The 20,496-nt window shown below is 40.8% G+C and overlaps 1 protein-coding gene across 1 annotated transcript in view; it reads right to left on the bottom strand.

Annotated features, from left to right (window-relative positions):
* LOC117830052 (CDP-diacylglycerol--glycerol-3-phosphate 3-phosphatidyltransferase, mitochondrial) overlaps window positions 1-19,733 on the bottom strand; it is a 34,287-nt gene extending 14,554 nt beyond the window's left edge. Inside the window, exons 1-6 of the mRNA XM_034707959.1 lie at window positions 19,575-19,733; window positions 10,955-11,165; window positions 7,266-7,343; window positions 5,028-5,127; window positions 4,746-4,935; window positions 2,256-2,434 (exon numbers count right to left, since the gene is read on the bottom strand). Coding sequence (XP_034563850.1) covers window positions 2,256-2,434; window positions 4,746-4,935; window positions 5,028-5,127; window positions 7,266-7,343; window positions 10,955-11,165; window positions 19,575-19,690 — 874 coding nt within the window. The 5' untranslated portion in view covers window positions 19,691-19,733. The remainder of the gene's footprint in view (window positions 1-2,255; window positions 2,435-4,745; window positions 4,936-5,027; window positions 5,128-7,265; window positions 7,344-10,954; window positions 11,166-19,574) is intronic.
* Between the last annotated feature and the right edge of the window lie 763 nt (window positions 19,734-20,496).

The following is a 20,496-nucleotide window of genomic DNA, read 5'->3' as shown; positions in this document are numbered from 1 at the left end:
CTTGTTTATATTTTAAAAGTTACAAATAAAATATATATTTAAAATAAAAAAATAACAAGTTTATTTTTCTGATTTATAAATGTGTGTCTGAGTGAACCCTGTAAAGGTTAAACTGGTTGATAGTGAAAAAGAGAAGCCGGTTCATCTCTGAGGGTGGGCTTTATTATCATCAAGCTAGAAGTCCAGGTTGTGGTGTCCTCTTATTGTAATGAGGGTGTGATGATGTGGGTGTCTCCACTGAACACTTATCCTTCTTATAAGAGCACAAGGTAACCCGGTTAAGTCCTCACAGGAGCTGTAAACACTTCACTTCCTGTATCACCACCTCGTCACTTTTTCTTTGACATTTATTGGAAACTTGGTAACAGTTCCCAGCCAAACTATTTCCTTACTGAGAAAGAGAGAGAGAAACAGGATCCACTATATGCAAATTAAATTCTTCATGTCAAACAATCAGCCTTTTGACGTCTGGAATCTCTCACATTTGTCATCACGGTGGCAAATCAGGTATTGGGACAGACTTGGCTGCAACTGCAACAACATTGACTTCAGGATGCCCAAAGAAAAACCAGCTCTTAAAATCAACATTCTTAAACCAGGTGTGAAAGATCATGTTAGCTGCTCCTTTAATCGTGGCCTCGACCGCAGAGGCACAGACTGTGGTAATGTTTTGACCAATTAGACATAGGGATGTTCACAATTAATCAATTAATTGATTGTTAAGAACGTACTCGAACACATTTTTTTGTTTCGATTTTCTATCAAGTGGAACAAACATCAAGTGGTCTTATATTTCGTTTAGCTATTAGGGAGATATTTTAAGTTTAAAGCATGTTTCAATGTGAATCAGCTGACTGAAGGTGTTGCTCACAGCGGAGACACTCAGCTCCCTTCAGTTCCCTTGTTGCAGTAAATCCACATGTAGTAGTCTGAGCCTTCACTTTCATGACTGTATATCCACAGAGATTATGAGCCTGCTCCACAAGTTGATACTCAGCATGTTTAACATTTTGAATACCTCAATATGATCCGTAGCTCTTCAGTACCATCAGTTATTTACATTGTGTCATGAAGGAAAATTTGATTCAGGGGAAAAATGCATTTGGCATTGTTTTTGACATGGAAATCGATGATTGATTGTTACCATTTCCAAAGATCTATCACAGAAAATACTTGAAATTTACATCCCTAGTTGGACAACAAAAGCTATTCCAGAGGGACCCATTTTACCTGGATACAAAGTACTCAAGCAAGAACAAAAGAGATTGGTCAGGAGCTGGTTTCACTGCGTCCAAGGCCTCTGCACCGCCATCTTGGAACTCCTCCAGATTTTGTTTAACTTATTTAATGTTGTGACACCTAAATGTATAAATAAAGTGTTCAAATAAAAATTAAGAAAGTGTGTTCTGCTTAACCACAAAGAGAAAATGTGTCATAAATTGAGTGGATTGACCCTTTAAACTTCACAGCAGCATTATCTTATTGATCTATCAGATAACTCTCTGACTGAGACGGACTCACTGGTTATTGTTGTATGATGGAACACCTCTTAGTTTGTTATCAGATATAAACCACCATTCTTACTAATGTGATTCATCAGAACTACTTCACTGTGTGTGTGTGCGTGTGTGTGTGCGTGCGTGTGCGTGTGCGTGTCTTAGTCAATATTATCTTCCAGCAACACTCTGACATCACAACTCTATTCCTGGTGTTCATTTACCACAGCGCTCCAATCCTGTAGACATGATGTCATTCACTCCTCAAACTAACATCCTGGCAGTCTGCGCCGCTCTAGTTACGGACACAGTACCAGTGTGTGTGTGTGTGTGTGTGTGTGTGTGTGTGTGTGTGTGTGTGTGTGTGTGTGTGTGTGTGTGTGTGTGTGTGTGTGTGTGTATGTATGTGTGTGTGGAGGTGTGTGTGTGTGTGTGTGGAGAGAAAATCCTGACAATTTCACATCCGGCTGCATGGCTAGCCAACCGCAAGAGCTCTCTCCATCTCCATCTCTCTCTCTACCTCTCTCTCTCTCTCTGTCTCACACACTGACCATCCTCTATTGGCCCTTTCTAAGCTTTCAAGCTCCATTAGTGAAACCCATCGGCTCCTCTTGCTGAAAAACCCGAGCACAGAGTGTCAAACTGTGTCACAACATGTTGGAGGGTAAACATGCGTCTGTGTGCACACATACAGCCCCCCCCCCCCACACACACACATATACAAACACACACACCCACACTCTGGGGTTTGATTTCTACCTCTATACGGGTGCACCATCCCCTCAAGCATGGTGACGGAGTCGTCAGGTTGCAGTTGCAGGGAAACGTCTCCCACGGCCTCCACCAGGTCGGAGAAGAAGTCAGCGACCTCGCTGCAGTTCTCCAGCAGCACGTAGCGATCCTGTCTGTTGGTGAAGTACGAGTCGCTCAGATTGGCCCTGAAAGAAGACGAAGATCAACATCTTTAAAAGCAAACTCAAGACCTACCTTTTGACTCTCCATTTTAACTGAGTTTTATTCTTGTAACAGTTTTATTTCACCTTACTTCATTTATTTATCATCTAGTTCAAATTTTAGCCACTTTTTATTTCATTTTATTAATTCATTTGTTTTAAGTATAGAATCTTATCTTATTTTATTTTAATGGATTAATATTTTAGTGTTTTATAATCTTAGAAATGCATTTTATTTGGGTGAATTTAATTTCCTGTGTTGACTTTTAACATCTTATTTTAACTCAGTGTTTCCTCATTAAGATATCATGACAGCGTTTCCTCAGTTTGTTCAGAAACGTATTTTTCATTTATTTATTTATTTATTCATTTTTTTTTTGTTATTATTATTTTTGCGTATATTGTGTTCTTATATTGGGCTCAGTTCTCGGCTTGGGATTAGGATGGGGGGTCTTTTTATTTTTATATATATCTTTTTTTAATTTATTCTATTTTAAGTTGTTTTTATGTGCAGCGCTTTGAATCCGTGTATCATTCATTCATTTGATTTTCAAAATAAAATCAAAAATGAAAAAACGAGAAAACGACTTGTTTTCTCAATATTCGTTTCTAAAACAAAAAATGAAAACATGGATAACAACTCTAATTCTGATTTGCATTTTTGTGCTCAAATGAAAAATGGGGAAAACGGATAATGAGAGTTTTATCTGATTTCAACATTTTTATCTGGCGAAACTTGAGTGACCTGGAAGTGAACTTTACTCAGACGTTAAAAGGTGACATATTACGCTTTTTTCATCAATATATATTGGTCTAAGAGGTCCCCAAAACATGTCTTTAAAGTTTATGCTCAAAAAAACACTTGGAAATCAGATTTTGGCATGCCGGAAAAACCCTCTTCTTCAGCCCTGTTCAGAACGGTCTGTTTTCCCTCTGACCACGCCCCCTCAGGAAGTGGATGTGGCCTCAGCTCTCCAGCACGTTGATCTAATGTTTACATGTTGGCTGAATATACACGGCTGCTCACAGACCGCACTACTTCAACCCTCTGAATTTGATCCAGAATCTGATCCTGACGGAGAGGCGCCTGCAGCAGGACCTTTCTGAAGGATTGGTCACAGATTTAGTGTTTCTTGTTGTTTTATTTGTCAGTATGTCGACGTGTGTCTTGGTACACAGCTACGAACATGTAGCTATGTGGCTATGCAAATTAGCGCTAGCACTTTTCCATGATAAATAAAAATCATCCACTAGATCTTCAAATCTGCAGATGTGGGGAGTAAAACCGACATTTGTGTTTCTTAAGACAGCCTACAACTAGCATGCCTGACTCCTAAGCTCCGTGTTAGCACACAATTGTGCAGGGAATGAAAAACGGAGAAGGAGTTGAGTTGTATTTTATACAGTCTATGGGCTGAACAAGCTCTGAGCTCTGACTCAGTGACAGACCGGATATTGTTGTGACGTAACAAAAACACGGAAGTCTGAAAAGGCTTGTTTCAGCACACATTTACAGAAAGGTGAAGAAATCAGAACAGGGACAGAATGGATTTTTTTCATTTTCGGGGGGTTTGTAGACATGCCAGGGACACATATTTCAGGTAGAGAACCATTAAAAAGTCGATTTTGCATGATATGTCACCTTTAAGAGAAGAAGCAACGGGCTTCAGTGTGAATGTAGCACCTGTAAAAAGATGTTTTGGTATATTCATTTTATAATATTCAGTAATCTTGATTAACTGTAATGAAAAGCAATTTTATGTATTATAGGATTAGTGACCAGTTTCTTTTCATACTTTTGATACACCCAGCTGCTTTCACTACAGGATGAACTTCCTCAAAGATGAGGGAAATATTTTGAACAGGACAAGAGTAAAAGTGTACCGACTCTTCAAAGCTCGAACACAGCGGTGTTTGTGTTTTATGAAAGTCAGTACAGTAATTGCGTTTGAAAGTCTCTTTTGTTTTCTTCATGAGGTATTTTGTGTCGTCGCTTCAGGTCAGTGAAGCTGCGCAAGCCTTTGTGTGTGCTGAACTGACACTGACTGGAAACCACACAATTGGGCCCTGTGCCCATTCGGCTTGGAGCACAACCAGAGGTGAACACTGAGAGCATTTCCTAGAAGTAGAAGTAAAAACACCTCTGCGCTCTGATTAGGAAAGAATAATGCAAACATGAGGGGGCCTGGAATTAAGGTGAAACCAGGACGAACATGTGAACATCAGTTTGAACTCAAACAAACAAACTCGTTGTGAAATATTGACACATAGGGAAGCGGGATGAGTGGAAACGTACCCGCTGATGATAATGCTATCGTCAAACAGGTAGACTTTGATATGCTGGACTCCGATGGTCTCGTTGAAGCGCTGAGGGACGAGCAGCCGCAGCAGACCCCTCAGGTCAGGAGTGTGGTACAGAGAGACTCGCATCTGAGAGGTGAAGCGCTGCAGCAACGGGAGCAGCATTGTCCTCGAGTTGATCTGACCTGCACATTTCCAAAAACACAAGATAAAAAAAAGTCAGGATGACGGGCGCGACGCTCTGTGACAAAGAGATCTGATGGTAAACGTCAACGACCTCTTGAGCCGCGTGTGTAGTCCAGCAGTACAGAGACTTTCAGGTCAGGGGTGTGACTGTTGTTGTGCGAGCGCTGAAGAGCTTCCTCCATACAGTCCACCTGAGAGACAACAAAGAGAGCAGAGGACAAATCAGAACACAATCATTGACTACACACACACTGAGGTTTGTTGAATCTTAGTGGACAGTGTTTTAAGGAAAGTAAATCCTGAGTTGTTTGAAATAAATCTGCAACTTCTCTAATTCTGACGCCCCATCGATCGGTGAGCATTTAAAGAAAGAATAAAACAGACACAGCAGAACTGGAGGGCAAACTACAGAGCAGGATACACAGTTATCAAGGTAACTTCAGGGTAAACTCTGGGTTTTCAGTACCATGACAATGGTTCACTTCTCACCAGGGTAGATTATTGTTGTAACTTATGCTGAACTCCTAACCTGCTCCAGGGCAGGGTATGTCCAGGATAAAAGATCAGGTTGTAAAAAGCTCCACCCGATGACCTCAGTTTGTGTCATCGTGGAGCTCTGAGCTGATAGAGCAGGGAAAAGTCTTCTCATGTGATTTCACCTACGATGTTGAAATGTGGACCAGAGTTGTAACCATAGACTGTATAAAATATGGACGTAGTGTTCCTGAGCACTGTCATGAAACCAATCGGCGGCGGCAGTGGCCATATTGGAAATGCAGAACTCAACCAGGCATAGTGTGACGTAAAGAGGAGGAGTTTGAGCCTCCTAGCCAACAGCTATGTGTTCCCGACCGGGAGTCAAGTCAGTCATGTCCTTATTTGGGCAAAAACTCGCAATCTTAATATTTTCTGAACCGTCGCGTTAGAAAAAAATCCACCGCCGGTACAGTGTGTGCCGATAAAGAAATTAGCTATGTAGAGCCAAGCCGTTTTTTGAACCAGGCTGTAAACATGTTTATTAATGCTGCAAAGATCGTCTTTTTTGAATGGGTGTGTATGTGGTTTCTGCAGCCAGCCTCAAGTGGGCGTTCAATGAACTGCAGTTTTTAGCACTTCGGCATGGGCTTCATATTTTGAGACGGGAGGTTACCGCTTGGCGGGAACACTGTAGCTGTTGGCGAGGAGGCTCAAAGCCCGCCTCTTCACCTCACGCTAGCTTGACAGAAGTTAGGTCGAGTTCAACATTTCCAATATGGCACCCGCCGTTGATTGGCTTCAAAACAGCGCTTCAGAAACAGATGGGTGACGTCACGGATACTACGTCCATTATTTATACAGTCTACGCAGTAAACTTACTCCTTTCCCCTTTTTTGTTTCATTTCCAAAGACGTGGTCTTCCATCCAGGCCGACACTGACTCATATGACACATAACTTCAGTCATCCTCTGGAGCCACAGAAGAGTTTCAACAAGTACTTCCACCTCTGATATTCTTGCCAAGACCTGTGGACAGACTTTGTTGTGCACTTTTATAAAACACTTATCAAACACACGTTGTGCCTTGCCTCACAATCCCAGATCCTTCTCATGATCTCAACCTGCACCGAGGTAAACACCCTCCTCAGGTGCGGCCGTCAGTATCAGTAACTGATTTAAAGCAGGTTTGTGTTACTGTATCCAGGCTTTAGGGTGAAATCACACCTGCACTTTGCATTCTTTAGTCTGAACCACCAACTAGACTCACATTTTTCTGCTGAGGCGAGTTCAGGTCACTGTGTCGGATTACAAGCGAACCTGCGCTTGAAAATAAAAAAGCTCTGCGGACTCGATGTTTCTAGTCATCCATCATCCTGTGAGGTTAGAGAGTTTGGCGACCATCACAGCTGATTCAGATGCTTCTAGCTGTAATTAAACATGTTTGACTTGTCTGTGCCTTTTTCTGTAAATCACTCTCTGTCAGGAAAAAACATGAAAAACAGCTGAACACGAGCCGGAGTCCAGACTGTGGTTTGCTTCGGGTTGATGTTGTTATGCTAGGCTCCCCAAGCATGAAGGACAGCAGGCTATCGCATGCCAACAGTGGTCTCTGTCTTCCCATAAAGCCTTGCACTTTCGGGTCATTCCTTGTAGCTGGCCTGGAGTACATTTTCATTCTGAACAAACCACACTGCGGTCCTCCCGACGAAGACTCTGACTCACATTTTCTGGCATCTCTGACCAGTTATTTGGCACGCGCCTGCCTTTAGAGGCCATTGTTCTCACCTGCTCCAAACAGATGTAAATACTCTCAAACTTTTGCTTCTCACACACACACAAAAGTCTTTTCTCACCAGCTCCTGCTCCAGCTGGCCTGTTCCCAGATACAACGAGGCCATCACCACTCGTCTCTTCGCAGTCTTGATGCGGGCCTGCAGTTCAAAGATAAAGAGGAACCAAAAACAAAGCCAGAGTTAGACTGTGTGAGAGTGTGTGGGTTCTGGATCCGTTCACAGATGTCTGAAACTGAGACTGGGAGAACACTAAACATTGATGCACTGAGTATTGTTATACAACAGTAAGTCAAACAAACAAACATCATCTGTTGCTGCATCGTCTTTGTCACATTATCACCCTGCTGTCTTACGAATAGGGTTGCAAAATTAAGGGAATTTTCAAAGTTGGATACTTTCCATTGGAATAAACCAGGAATTTACTAAATTCAAGGTTGGCTCTTAATAGGGAACTTAAATATAGTTGGGTAAAAAATATATCAGAGTTGGATGTTGAGGAAGTGGACATGGAGGATCTTGATGAGACCCAGGAAGAGCCCATTAACTGAAAGGGTTTAGCAGAAATGCAGAGGCTAGGCTTGAGAAGCTTGAGGGAAGATGCTTTTTTATTTGCATGTTGAATGGGACTTTTTTTGGAGAGAGAGAGGGGATCTTTTCATTTAACATTTTGAATGGGACTTTGTTGGGATTGCGTTTTTGTTAATTTTTGAATAGGTTGGGTTAGGGGGATGAATAATATATAACTCAACATTCATGTTTTTGTTTGATAAAGTTTTACTTACAAATAAATCTTTGCATTAAATTACCCTCAATTCCCAGTTAATTCCCATAACTCCCATGGAAAGTTTCCAAATTAGAATATTCTCAAAATTCCCCAGCTTAACTTCACATGAAAACTTACTGCAAATTTTCCACCCCTTGCAACCCTGCTTACGAATGACCCGGCATTGTTAAACATTTGATTCTGATTGGTCAGAACGAAGCGGTCCAGTTTTCTCCTCTGCTCTTTGGAGGAATGTGAAGGTGAGACCAGGTAGATTCAATATTTGGTGCACTGGAAGACGTGCGTTTATTTTTTCATGACGGATCGGAAACGTCTCACTTCAGACATGTTTGCGAATAAAATCTGCAGATTTTAGCACCTTTGATGATGTGGGTCTGATCATATGTTGATTTTTCATGTAATTAAATGTGTAAAAGGCATTAAATCACAATCACCCTTTCACTTCCTGCATCACCAATTTCCCCGCCTCCACCTGTGTGTATGCACAGGCCAGAGTTGACCTACCGGTGCACACATTTTCCTCTTTATTCCTTATCATGCAGCACAGACCTGGAATATCCTCCCAGATAATATTAGACTAAAAACATTCCTATTTCAAGCTGCTCACTAATGTACACAGAACTCATTTTTAAACCTTACTTTTTATCTTTAACTACAAATTTTTAACATTTTTGATAAACTTTAAGGATTTTCTTTTAATTTATTTTAAAAAACTGAGTTTTAATGAAATAATTTTAATAATTTTACTTTATTTCTTGATCTTATATTTTTTATATTTTAACCAGAAGCAAAAAATTCAACCACATCTTTCGGTTTTTGCTTCCCTGCACCGGCTCCCTGTATGTTTCAGAATTGATTTTAAGATTTTACTGATTACTTTTAAAGCTCTGCATTGTCTTGCGCCGAGCTATATAGCAGACCTTTTAATACCCTATGAGCCGACGCGTACATTGAGATCCTCAGGCTTTGCATTCCAAATACTTAAATGAAAACAAAAGGGGACAGAGCGTTCGCAGTGAGGGGTCCGACACTCTGGAACCATCTGCCTGAGGAGATCACGTCTGCTGAGTCAGTGAGCTCTTTTAAGTCCATTCTTAAAACGTACTTTTATCACAGAGCCTTTCTGGATTTTATCTGAATCTTATTTGACTTTATTTTATTTAAACCGTCTTAAGAAATATATTTTAAAATAATTTAATCCTTTATAGTTCTTTTGGGGGAATTTTATGTATTTTAAAATATGTTTCATTTCTTCATCTTGACTTGTGTGATTTTATGATCTGCCGGTTTTATTTTGCTGCCCATGTAAAGCACTTTGTAACCTGGTTTTGAAAAGTGCTCTACAAATAAAATTATTATTATTATCATTACATTTCAAAATGTTTATATTTTAATTCTGATGTTTGTTTCATGTCATATTTTAAAATGGTCATTTTCTGACAAGGTATGGCCTTATAGAATTAAGCTGATATTGGAACTATTAGATGTACAACAGGTAACAGCATTAAAGTGAGAAAAACAACTTTAACATGAGGAATTTAGATATTATTTATTTTACTCCTGTTTTTAATATATTTCTCTCTGTAATAAATGTTCCATCCTCTTTGTTTCCTCAGATTTAAAAGCCATCGTGAGGTAGGCTATAATCACGTCTTCCTTTTTAACTTGCATGTGATCCTACAAATATGTTGGCTGGCTCTCCACACAGATGTCCTCATCATCATGCTATGATACCAAACAGCCTGGAGGGAAGAATAGAGTGCGTATGTTTTGATGTGTGTGCGTAAAGAAAGTGATCTATTAATAAAACAGCACAGTGGCATGCAGATCCAGCTCTCTCACATCCCTCCTTTTAGACGTGAGAGGAAAGTAAGTAATTAAACCGATAACATGTTTTTATGAACCCCGCCCACTCACACACCCTTGTTACATGTTTTAAACACCATAAAATTACTTTTTACATCACACTATCATGACCCACATGTCAGTTTGAACCCTAAAGTGTTCCATTTTAAGACCTTATTTGAGACAGAGATGGAAATAAATCAGGGGCTGTAGAATCAAAGATTTGGCAGAGAAATCGCATCAAGAATTTATATTATTTTTTAAATTTTTTAAGTTATATTCTTGGCCTTTTTGCCTTTATTTAATGGGACAGCTGAAGAGAGACAGGAAATGTGGGGAGTGGAGGGCGGGGGAGGACATGCAGGAAATGGTGGACCGGCCGGGAATCGAACCGGCGACCCCTGCGACGAGGACTGTAGCCTCTGTAAGTGGGGCGCTTAGACCGCTAGACCACCAGTGCCCCATCAAGAAACTTTTTTGTATGAATTTCAAACTCAAGTCTGAGAGTAAGAAGTCTTTTGCAAATATGATCCTGCTTGTCTGTGACAATGGCAGATTAAAAACAGCAGCAAACTCCAGTTTCCTTGAAGCTGAATAGGCTCAAGTGGGAGGAAACATGAAAGGATTCCAATGTGGTGACACACAGCAGGTGTTGGTCTAAGAAATTAAAATCAGAAATTAAAATCCAGTTACATCAACAGTGATTCAATTTAACTGTAAATGTGCTCTTTGTTTGTGTAACTGTTTCACCTTGTAAACACTATTCCTGGAAGATTACTGTACTTTTTAAAGAAGGGTTATAAGCAGACGACGCATACAGCCAGCATTAATTGTTTTGAAGATATAATGAGTAGCTTGGTCACTTAAAAGCTGAACAATTAACTCCTGTCAGTTCGTTTTTGCTTTTCTGCCAACTCAGGTGCTCAAGAGTAAACAAAACAGCCTCTTCTGGGAAAATCATACTTCCTCAAATACTTTCTCTGCCTCATTAATCTTCCATCTGTCACACAACTGGGACAACAAAGGTCATCCCTGTTTCATGGAGTTTTTGCTTTTGTTTTTCCATCAATCATTCTGCATTTGTTAGAACAAAAAGTGTTTTTTTCATGGTCACACCAACCTTCATGGTCTGGTAGAACTGGTCAGGTGAGCTGAGGATGTGGATGTGGGCGCCTGGCACCCTGAAGGCGGGTACGTGTTCTGCCATCCATCTGAAATGGGTGCAGAGGCCGTCCGTGCCCTGAGCTCCGGCCGACCCGGCGGGCCTGGAGACGTGTCGAGGGGCTGGGTCCGCTTCAGCTAGGAGGGGAGCCAGCAGCAGGACGGAGGAGCTGCAGGAAACACAGAGGTGTTAATGACTTACTCTGCTGAATAATACATTCAAGGTCCATAACAATACACTGGAATAATTTGCCAACAGTAACTGTATAATTATATTGGCTAGACTTCAAACAATTCATACAGAAGCAGCATGTTAAAGACATTTTCTTCTTATAAAAAGGAGGGAGATACTGGCTTGCAGGGAGCTAAACTTACAACTTAGGACTACTGTTTGAACTCTTTCTCAAGAAGAGGAATAAACTGTGGAGGAGAAGTTATTAAAGCTCCTGTAAGGAGTTTTTTTGCTATCAACAAAACAGACTGAAACTAATAGACACCTCTTCATGAGCTACAAAAGAAAACCAGACTCTCAGGAAAAAGCCTGATTGATTTTTTTCTCTAGTTATCTTAAACATGTGCTTCACTCTGCAATACTGCTCCTAAACACTTGTTGGCAGTGATTTCTATGCTCGTCAGATTGCCTGTTTATGGTCCTGCTACGTCTATAAAAATTATTACAAAGAGGACTAGAGAGGAGACGTCAAAGGAAATGAAACATATGGCTGATGGACAGCGATTCAGGAAACGTTTTAAGAACAGGAAATAAGAGGCTGCCCAGTGGACCAATCACGGGGCTTGTGGTCTGTGTAATTTCAATATGTAGTTGCATTTCGGACGAGGTGCGCGTCAGGCGACATTTGTTGGTTTCTATTTTGGAACAGGGCGACATGGATCTATGGCGTAGGCTATGGCGTAGGCTATGGCGTAGGCTATGGCGTAGGCTATGGCGTAGGCTATGGCGTAGGCTATGGCGTAGGCTATGGCGTAGACTATGGCGTAGACTATGGCGTAGACCAGGGCTATTCAATTAAATATTTGGTTGGGTCAGATTTTCATGCTAAAAACATGAGCTGGGCCGGACATTTTTAGCAGACAGTGAGCAAAGTTAACCATTTAAAAGAAAAACAAATAGATAAGATAACAAACACACTGGATGTTTATTAACTTATTGCCACGTCCAAAAGGGCATACACATAATAAAAGAGCAGCCTTTTCCAAGCATGATTAAATCGCTGATTTTCCTCGCCGATTTTTCATTTTAGGTTAGATAAAGACATGCTGTTTTCACCTGTACAGAACTGCCAATTTTAACTTTTCAAACGCGTCTCCTCAACAACACAATGCATTATGGGTTAGTTGCTAGGTTACGATAAGTGTTGCATTCAATGTTTGTAATAATGTTGCAATTTTTGTAAGGACTTGTCAGTGTTAGTAAAAGATGTTTTTCTTGACAGACCAAAGTCACAATCACTCGGCAGTCTCTTTCGGGCCACTCAAGGGTTGCTTTCGGGCTGTTTATTGAATAGGGCTGGCGTAGACTATGGCGTAGACTACAGCGTAGACTACAGCATAGACTACAGCGTAGGCTATGGGGTTGATTTTAACTATAGACTGAATAAAATATGGACGTAGTATCCGTGACGTGACGTCACCTATCTGTTTCTGAAGCGCTGTTTGAGGCAAATCGGCGGCAGGAGCCGTGTTACTGCTGTCGCGCGATTGTGACTTAAAACGGCGGGCTTTGAGCCTCCTAGCCAACAGCTAGTGTTCCCGCAAACATGTTTATTTCTGCTGTAAAGATCGTCTTTTTTAAATTGGTGTGTATGTGGTTTCCGTTACTTCCAGAGCCTCAAGTGGACGCTCGATGAACTGCAGCTTTTAACACTTCCACATTAGACTCATATTTTTAGACCAGAGGTTGCCGCTTGATTTTAACGTAGAAGTATAAACCAGGCTTTAGGTGCCATCTCACCTGTCGCAGGGTAGGAGTTAAACCTTTACTATCCCAAAGATACATCAAAGTTACACACTTTGAATGAAGGAGGATGACATTTTCTGACATTTTTTTTAGCCCACAGGGATCACCATGTGCAAAAAGGCACAAAAGACACTTATAGTAGCTTTAATTTGCTTAAAGCACATGTAAATCTACCTGAAGAAAAATGGGTGAGAAAGTTGAAAGTAAAGGAACTAGTATTAATGAAACCTGTGGTGTAATTTCTACCGTCAAAATTCATCTTTAATAATCATTACAAAGTACGTGTGCGCTTTCCAGACCACTGTGCGGGGTAAACCAGGGTTTGTTTTTCATTATATAAGGCTGGATTAAATCATTTAATAGACTCTGCATGTCATCTTTAAGGACACAGATCAATAAGGGTTGCTCTTCCTCAGTGTCCTTAAATTCACCCCGACACACCACAGCCCCCCTTTTGTCTGATGTACAATCTCACTACTCTGTCTGACAATGCAACCACATTAGATAGAAACAGGGTGGAGCGTTAACATTAGAAAACCTCAAAGGCTGACTGTCAGGAGTTATTCTACTAAATTCCTGTATATCTTAAACAAAACAAACACTCATTCATATGGTTTCAGTTTGGGTTAGGATTAAAAACCATAGAAACCGTCTACACAAAGAAGTTGGAGGAAACAAAAGTCGTATTAAAAAGGGGAAACCCAGCTCAGGGCGCCTTTCCAAAGCCAACGTGCTGGGTTCGAAGTTCTGCAGTAAACACAGGAAGAAGATTTCCCCGTTTGTTTGGGATTTGACTCTTATCATAAACACAGGCATCACCGAAAGAGCCGTAAAACAACCATAAAATTAAAGAGAACTTTCTCATGTGTGTCTGAGTAACGCAGCATGACTATATGTATGTTTTACAGCAGTGCATCGAAAAAGGAGAACATCTTGCTTTGCTTTGAGCTTATGTAACATGTAAGGGCTCTCAGCTGACCCCAAGCCTACAGTTTTCTGTAAGTGGTAAAAGATAAAAAAGAGTGAGGTGAGATAAGAGACGCCGTTTCCAGTCACTCATTCATAAAAGGAGGAATATGAAATCAGCTTTGGCCTCGGTGGGATTAGAGCCGCCATAAAGCAAAGTCAAAGTCGATTAATTAATCTCCAACTTCTAAAAACAGTAATGTGTTCCTTTAAGATGCCATTTAGAGTGTTTCTTTTATTAGGTGTGTCGGTGTAGTAACAGTGACTTGAGTAGTGCAACTGACACAAGGAGGTCAGGTCAGAGGCTGCTTTACCAACGTGTAGCACTGTTAGTAATTCCTTGAATCGAGGAGCTGTTTGTTTTGTTACGTGACTGCAGAACATTCCTCCTCATTTGAAGCATGTGATGGAAAAAATTATCCGTCAGTCTTTGCTTCTCATCTTTCTTCACAATTCAAAATTCCCCCGACTGTGAACTTGAATGATCTCAATTTGTTAGCATTTGTGTCGAAGGATCCCGTTTCATTCTTTGGTGCTAGGCTCGAGGTGCTGAGATGCAGGAACACAGATGTGGTGTACTTTTTTTCCCCAAGTTGTTAGGGAAATGTTATCATGGCTGAACAAAAAAAAAGAGAGAGAAAAGGTCAATGACTATAGGTTAAGGAAAATGTAACACAAGTGCAAATCACAAAAAGGGAAGTGCATTCAGGTGAACGCAAACAGTCGGTTCGGATCACCCCTCACCATTTGTGCCACCAAGAGAACCAAGGCCGTCTGTAAACTTTTACTTCTTCCTTCAACCCCACAACAGTGTAATATTGGTGTCCTAGTGTGTGATTTCACAGTGTTAAGACCAAGTGGAAACTTCCAGTTTTGAAAAATCCAGCCAATGTGGAAGTGCTAAAAACTGCAGTTCCTGGTATGTCCACTTGAGGCTGGTTACAAAAGTCAAGGACACCCCATTAACACCAGCTTTTACAGCAAAATCCTCCATGTTAACAACAACCCGCCTCAGCTCCACTTCTTTGTTTTCTTGGTTGACCACAATTGAGGTCGAGTTAGCATTTCCAATATGACGACCGCCATCATTGGGCTTCAAAACCCCTCTTTAAAAAACAATGGGTGACAACACTGAGAACACTTCCATGTTTTATGCTGTCTATGGTTACAACCAAGAAGAAACTTCTGGTGTTGTGAAATAAGGCCAATGTTGAAGTGCTAAAAAACTGCAGTTCCTTGATTGTCCACTTGAGGCTGGTTACAAAAGTCAAGGACAACCATTAACACTAGCTTAAAATTGTTCTGGTCTGAATGACTCAATTTTATTTTCCAACACACTGTACAGGGAGCTTAATTTTTTTATATAACACCTATGTTGAAATATTAAAGTCTTGCAGATATTTGCATAATTGGGGGCGTGGCCAAGTTGTCTCACAGGGGGACACGTAACTGTTTGTGGGGAGTCCTACAACCCACCTCAGCTCCACTTCTTTATGTTTTTCAAAGTTGACCACAAGTGAGGTTGAGTCAGCATTTCCAATATGGCGACCACCATCATTAGGGCTCAAACCCCTCTTCAGAAACCAATGGTGACATCACTGAAAACACTTCCATGTTTTCTGCAGTCTATGGTCACAACCAAGAAGCAACTTCTGGTATTGAAAAATGAGGCCGTTTCGAGTGCTAAAATGTTGCAGTTCCTCAAGTGTCCACTTGAAGCTAAAAGTACAGGAAGTCTACTTAGAGCTCATATTAGGGATGCTCATTTTGATCAGAAATAAACATCTGAAAAAGTCTGCTACAAAATCAGTTTTGATCTGAACAGACACTTTCTCTATTTGTACACGTTGTGTGGGGGAATTTTACATGTTCATTTCTATGACTCATCCACTGAAGACAATAAGGCTCGGAGTTTTGCACAATTAGGCATGATTATGGGCATGACTAAGTTGACTGACGGGGTGGTGTAGCCGTTTGTCAGGAGTAGAGATAGAGTGATGAATCAGGCTGATTAATGGCGTTTTGAAACAATCAGCATCAGTCTACGGTTGCGACATTGCTGAAACAAATAAGACTTGACGTGTAAATAACAGCATGAGCTTTACTGGCAAACACACGCACACAGAGCCGCTCAGTCCAGATGATGTTCCACCTCTGCTTTGCCACTGGTACCATCTACAATGCTGGATCATCTGCAGAAACACTTTGCTCTATTCTCTCACATCTGTAATTTCACATTTAAAGTGAGGCTAACGACAACACAGTGACCACCAGGGGCCAGATCTTTGGGACACATTCATATGGAGGATAGATTTAGACTCATCTGTACTGTAATAATGCAAGGCGTCAAACTATTCATTTCAAAAATGAATGAAAACCTCAGTTTATATAAACACTCAAGGGCTGCTGGCGTGTTGTTGCCTAAGAAAGCTAAATCTTTGTTTGATAAAAGCTGAAAGGATTAAAGATTGCCTTTTCCAGGCAGGCTTTCAGGAAAAGTTTGGATCCTGGCTGCAGGGATTTGCTCCCATTTAGAAACTAGAGCATTAGAGAGATCTCACAGTGGCATTAGGTGATAAGGCCTGGATCCCAGCCAGTGTTCCAATTCATCTACATAGGTGTTGGATCAGGTTGAGATGAGAGCTCCAACTAGAACTAAGACAAAAACTTAGCTGGCTTTTATCAAAGATGCACTGTCATGATGATGCCATGTTTAATTAAACTGGAAAGACGTGTCTTCAAACTGCTGTCATATGTTACATAAAAGAAGGTGGACATAAAAATGTTGTGGCTTCAAGACTCCCCTTAATAATAATTAAAATGTTACATACCACAACAAAAGTACAAAAACATGTGTGGACATACTTTAGGCCACATACTCTGCTGTTATATAAAGTAGCCTCTACAATAAGTGTGATCGGATCTCATTTGTCTGCTCTATTCACATTCTGATGCTTTGCCTTGTTCCAGGTTTCAACCACACGGGAACCAGAGTTTCATTCTGGAGATCATTACAGCGTCACAGCGATAAGATGACAAAGATACAGCGATGTCAGATAATGTTTGCAGGTTTCGTTACGCTTAAAATATGTTTATTTTTTATAATGTGTCCATTTCTAGGAACTGCACTTCAAATGAATTCCCCGCAGTGCTTAGATTTTATCAGAAGGCTAAAAAAAGAAAAAAACAATACACACCTTTGATCTCCTCAGTGTTAGCTTAAAGGTGACAATGTAAAAGATCTTTGGTCACTTTGGTGGAACAGATGAGGAAAAGACGTAACTGCAGGTAGGTCGTTGTTTTTCTTACTTGTATTGTTATTATAGTGAAAGAGATGTTGACTGAGTGGAAAAAAACAGACAGAAGCAACCACAAACCACAACACGGTATGGGCTTTGGCAGCGTTACAGGACTGGTTGAGTGAGAAGAAAATGCCATCAGAAAAGTCACGGGAAAGAGGATCGTATACAGGTGCTGGTTTTATTTTCTGCATCTGTTAAGAAAGACATAAAATAAACACTAATGTTTGAAAATGTGAGGTTTAAGCATTTTATAACAGTTAAGAAGCGCACTGTATAGACTTTAACGGGAGTAAAAATCTTAATTTAATTTGAATAAAAAATCCTCTCTCTCTCTCTCTCTCTCTCTCTCTCTCTCTCTCTCTCTCTCTCTCTCTCTCTCTCTCTCTCTCTCTCTCTCTCTCTCTCTCTCTCTCTCTCTCTCTCTCTCTCTCTCTCTCTCTCTCTCTCTCTCTCCCTCTCCCTCCCTCTCTCTCCCTCTCTCTCCCTCTCTCTCTCTCTCTCTCTCTCTCTTTCCAACCCCAACTCAGTCTCAGCAGATGTCTGTCTAACATGAGTCTGGTCCTGCTTGCTAAAAGGACGTTTTTCCTTGCAGCTGTAACTAGCTGAATACTGCGAGGTGCAAAGCTCATGGTGTATTAAGATGAGATCAGACTAAGTCCTGTCTGTAAAATGGGACTGGATCTGAATCTGTCTAGGTGTTGGGTCTCTGTTAATAATTTAACACAAAGTGCGGTCTAGACCTGCTCTGTTTGTAAAAGCGTCTTGAAATAACGTTTGTTGTGATTAGGCGTTATGTATGTGTGTGTGTGTGTGTGTGTGTGTGTGTGTGTGTGTGTGTGTGTGTGTGTGTGTGTGTGTGTGTGTGTGTGTGTGTGGTTGGGGAGGGGGGTTAGCATGGGGATTTATTTCCTGTCCAGTGAGTTCATCCACAAAACTAAAAAAAAAAACCTAAGAAGTGTTACTAATTCTGATTTTTACAACAATGCATAATAGTTTATAGTACTATAGACCAGTGATTCTCAAATGGGGGGTACCCCTAGGGGTACGTGGGAGTACTGCAAGGGGTACATGGCAAATGGAAGAAAAAAAAGTCGCATAACAACAAATTTTATAAAAAATCTGATTAAAAACAACTTTATCAACAGCATTTAATTTTTATTTCAATGCAACATCAAATAGGGCACTATTTCCAAATTGAGCATATTTATTTATAAAATATATTATTTGCAAAACCGCTTGGACCAGACGGCCTCCATCTGTTGATGTTAATTGTTCAGCCAGCGAGCACGTACATTTGCATGCCAATAAAAGTGTGGCCAGGAGGATAACAACGGACAGGTGGTTGAAATGCTTCTTGTTTGACAGAAAATAAATCGGTGTGCTCCTTGTGCCATCAAAGATACTAGCTGCCTCAATCTTTAATTATTTCTGAAAATATTGCACTACAAAAGTATAGAATGTGTGTCATCTGTCATTTCAATGTTATTATGACACTGTAAAACCACATGCATACATTTATTCATGTAATTTTCCCATATCCTGAAAATTTTCTCGGCCATACAAGGGGGCATTTGGCTGAAATTGTTTTTGAAAGCCAAAAAAAGTTTGAGAACCCCTGCTGTAGACTACAACTACTCCTACTTCTCATGGTGCATTATGGGATACCTTGAGTCTACTATAAATGTTCTGATGATTTTCATGAAACATTCTGACAGTAATGTAAAGTAGTGTTCTGCACAAAGCCTTAATCTTTATCTGATACTTCAAAGTATGGAGGTGATGATATTGAAACACAGTGTGTCACCCTGTCCTGCTCCCTGGAGGTCAAAGTTAGTCTGCAGTAAGTCAACCCTCCTGTGTATCTGAATCATAGATCTGAATGGGCCCACACATTGACTCTCTAATTAATCCCAGGTGTAGCCCACTTCTCAGTGATGTCACCTGATTACAATAACTGATAGTAAAGTAACATGATGGGACAGCAACAACAGAGAGTGTCAGACAGTCTGTGAGTTACATAAACGTCAAGAGGAACATCATGTTCAGAACTTCAGTTATGAAAACCTCCACTCCCCCTTGAGGGTTAGCTTCTGCATGCTAAGCTAACAGCCCCAGGACCTAACTTTGAATAAAACAATCCTCGAGTTGAAGCCGAATTTATCGAAAACGTGCGACATGTTGGCTTTATTCCAAAATAAGACCACTAAAATGACGTAACGTCCGATGTTGCAGGTTAGGTTAGCAGCGACAACATTAGCAAGAAATCCCCAACTCTGACGATAAACAGCCGAAACGTTATTTCACCAGAGGCCAGGATGAACCGAGTGTCTTACCCTCCTCTCCTGTCCCGTGCACGGAAGAGTCGGTCCGATATTCGGGTAAAAACCCCGGCGATGGCCGGTGTGTACATGGAGTGCACCAGCCTCCTCCAGGACATGGGAGCCGCCATTGCTGCTGCTGAGAGACTTTGAACAAACTTTATCGACACAACCTCGAGTTAACAAACACACTGTACTGAGAGGGGGACACACTTATCTTTGAAATGTTATCCAGATAAATGTGTTGAATATATTTTACTCACTTCAACACCTTAATAAAAATAAATAAATAAACAAAATCACATGTTATGGGTTGTTTATATTTGATTTGGGGAGATAGTTGAAATGCCTTTAAAATGACCTCTAGTGGACAACCTGCAAACTAATTTATAACTTTAAATCTGTAGTAAAACCATATTTAACCATAGACTGTATAAAATATGGACGTAGTATCCGTGACGTCACCTATCTGTTTCTGAAGCTGTTTTGAGGCCAATCGTGGGCGGCAGCCATATTGCTGCTGTCGAGCGATTGTGACGTAAAGAGGCGGGCTTTGAGCCTACTAGCCAACAGCTACAGTGTTCCTGCCTGTCAATCAAGTCAGCTGTGCCTCTCATTGGAAGACTCGTAATCCCAATAACTTCGAAATTGCCTTGTTAGAAAAAAAATCACCTCCCGTACAGTGTGTGCCAATCAAGAAATGGTTCTATCCAGACTACACTCGTTTTTTGTACCAGGCTGTAAACATGTTTATTTCTGCTGTACAGATCGTCTTCTTTGAATTTGTGTGTATGTGGTTGCCGGTACTTCCAGAGCCAGCCTCAAGCGGATCCTCGATGAACTGCAGTTTTTAGGACTTCGGCATTGGACCAGAGGTTGCTGCTTGAGCAAAAAAATGTGTTAAATATATGGTAGCCATAAGCAAACATGCATCCAT

Source organism: Notolabrus celidotus, chromosome 18, assembly GCF_009762535.1.
Source record: "Notolabrus celidotus isolate fNotCel1 chromosome 18, fNotCel1.pri, whole genome shotgun sequence".
Classification (NCBI taxonomy): domain Eukaryota; kingdom Metazoa; phylum Chordata; class Actinopteri; order Labriformes; family Labridae; genus Notolabrus; species Notolabrus celidotus.
The sequence above is the reverse complement of the archived record's forward strand: the minus strand, read 5'-3'. Positions and strand labels throughout refer to the sequence as shown.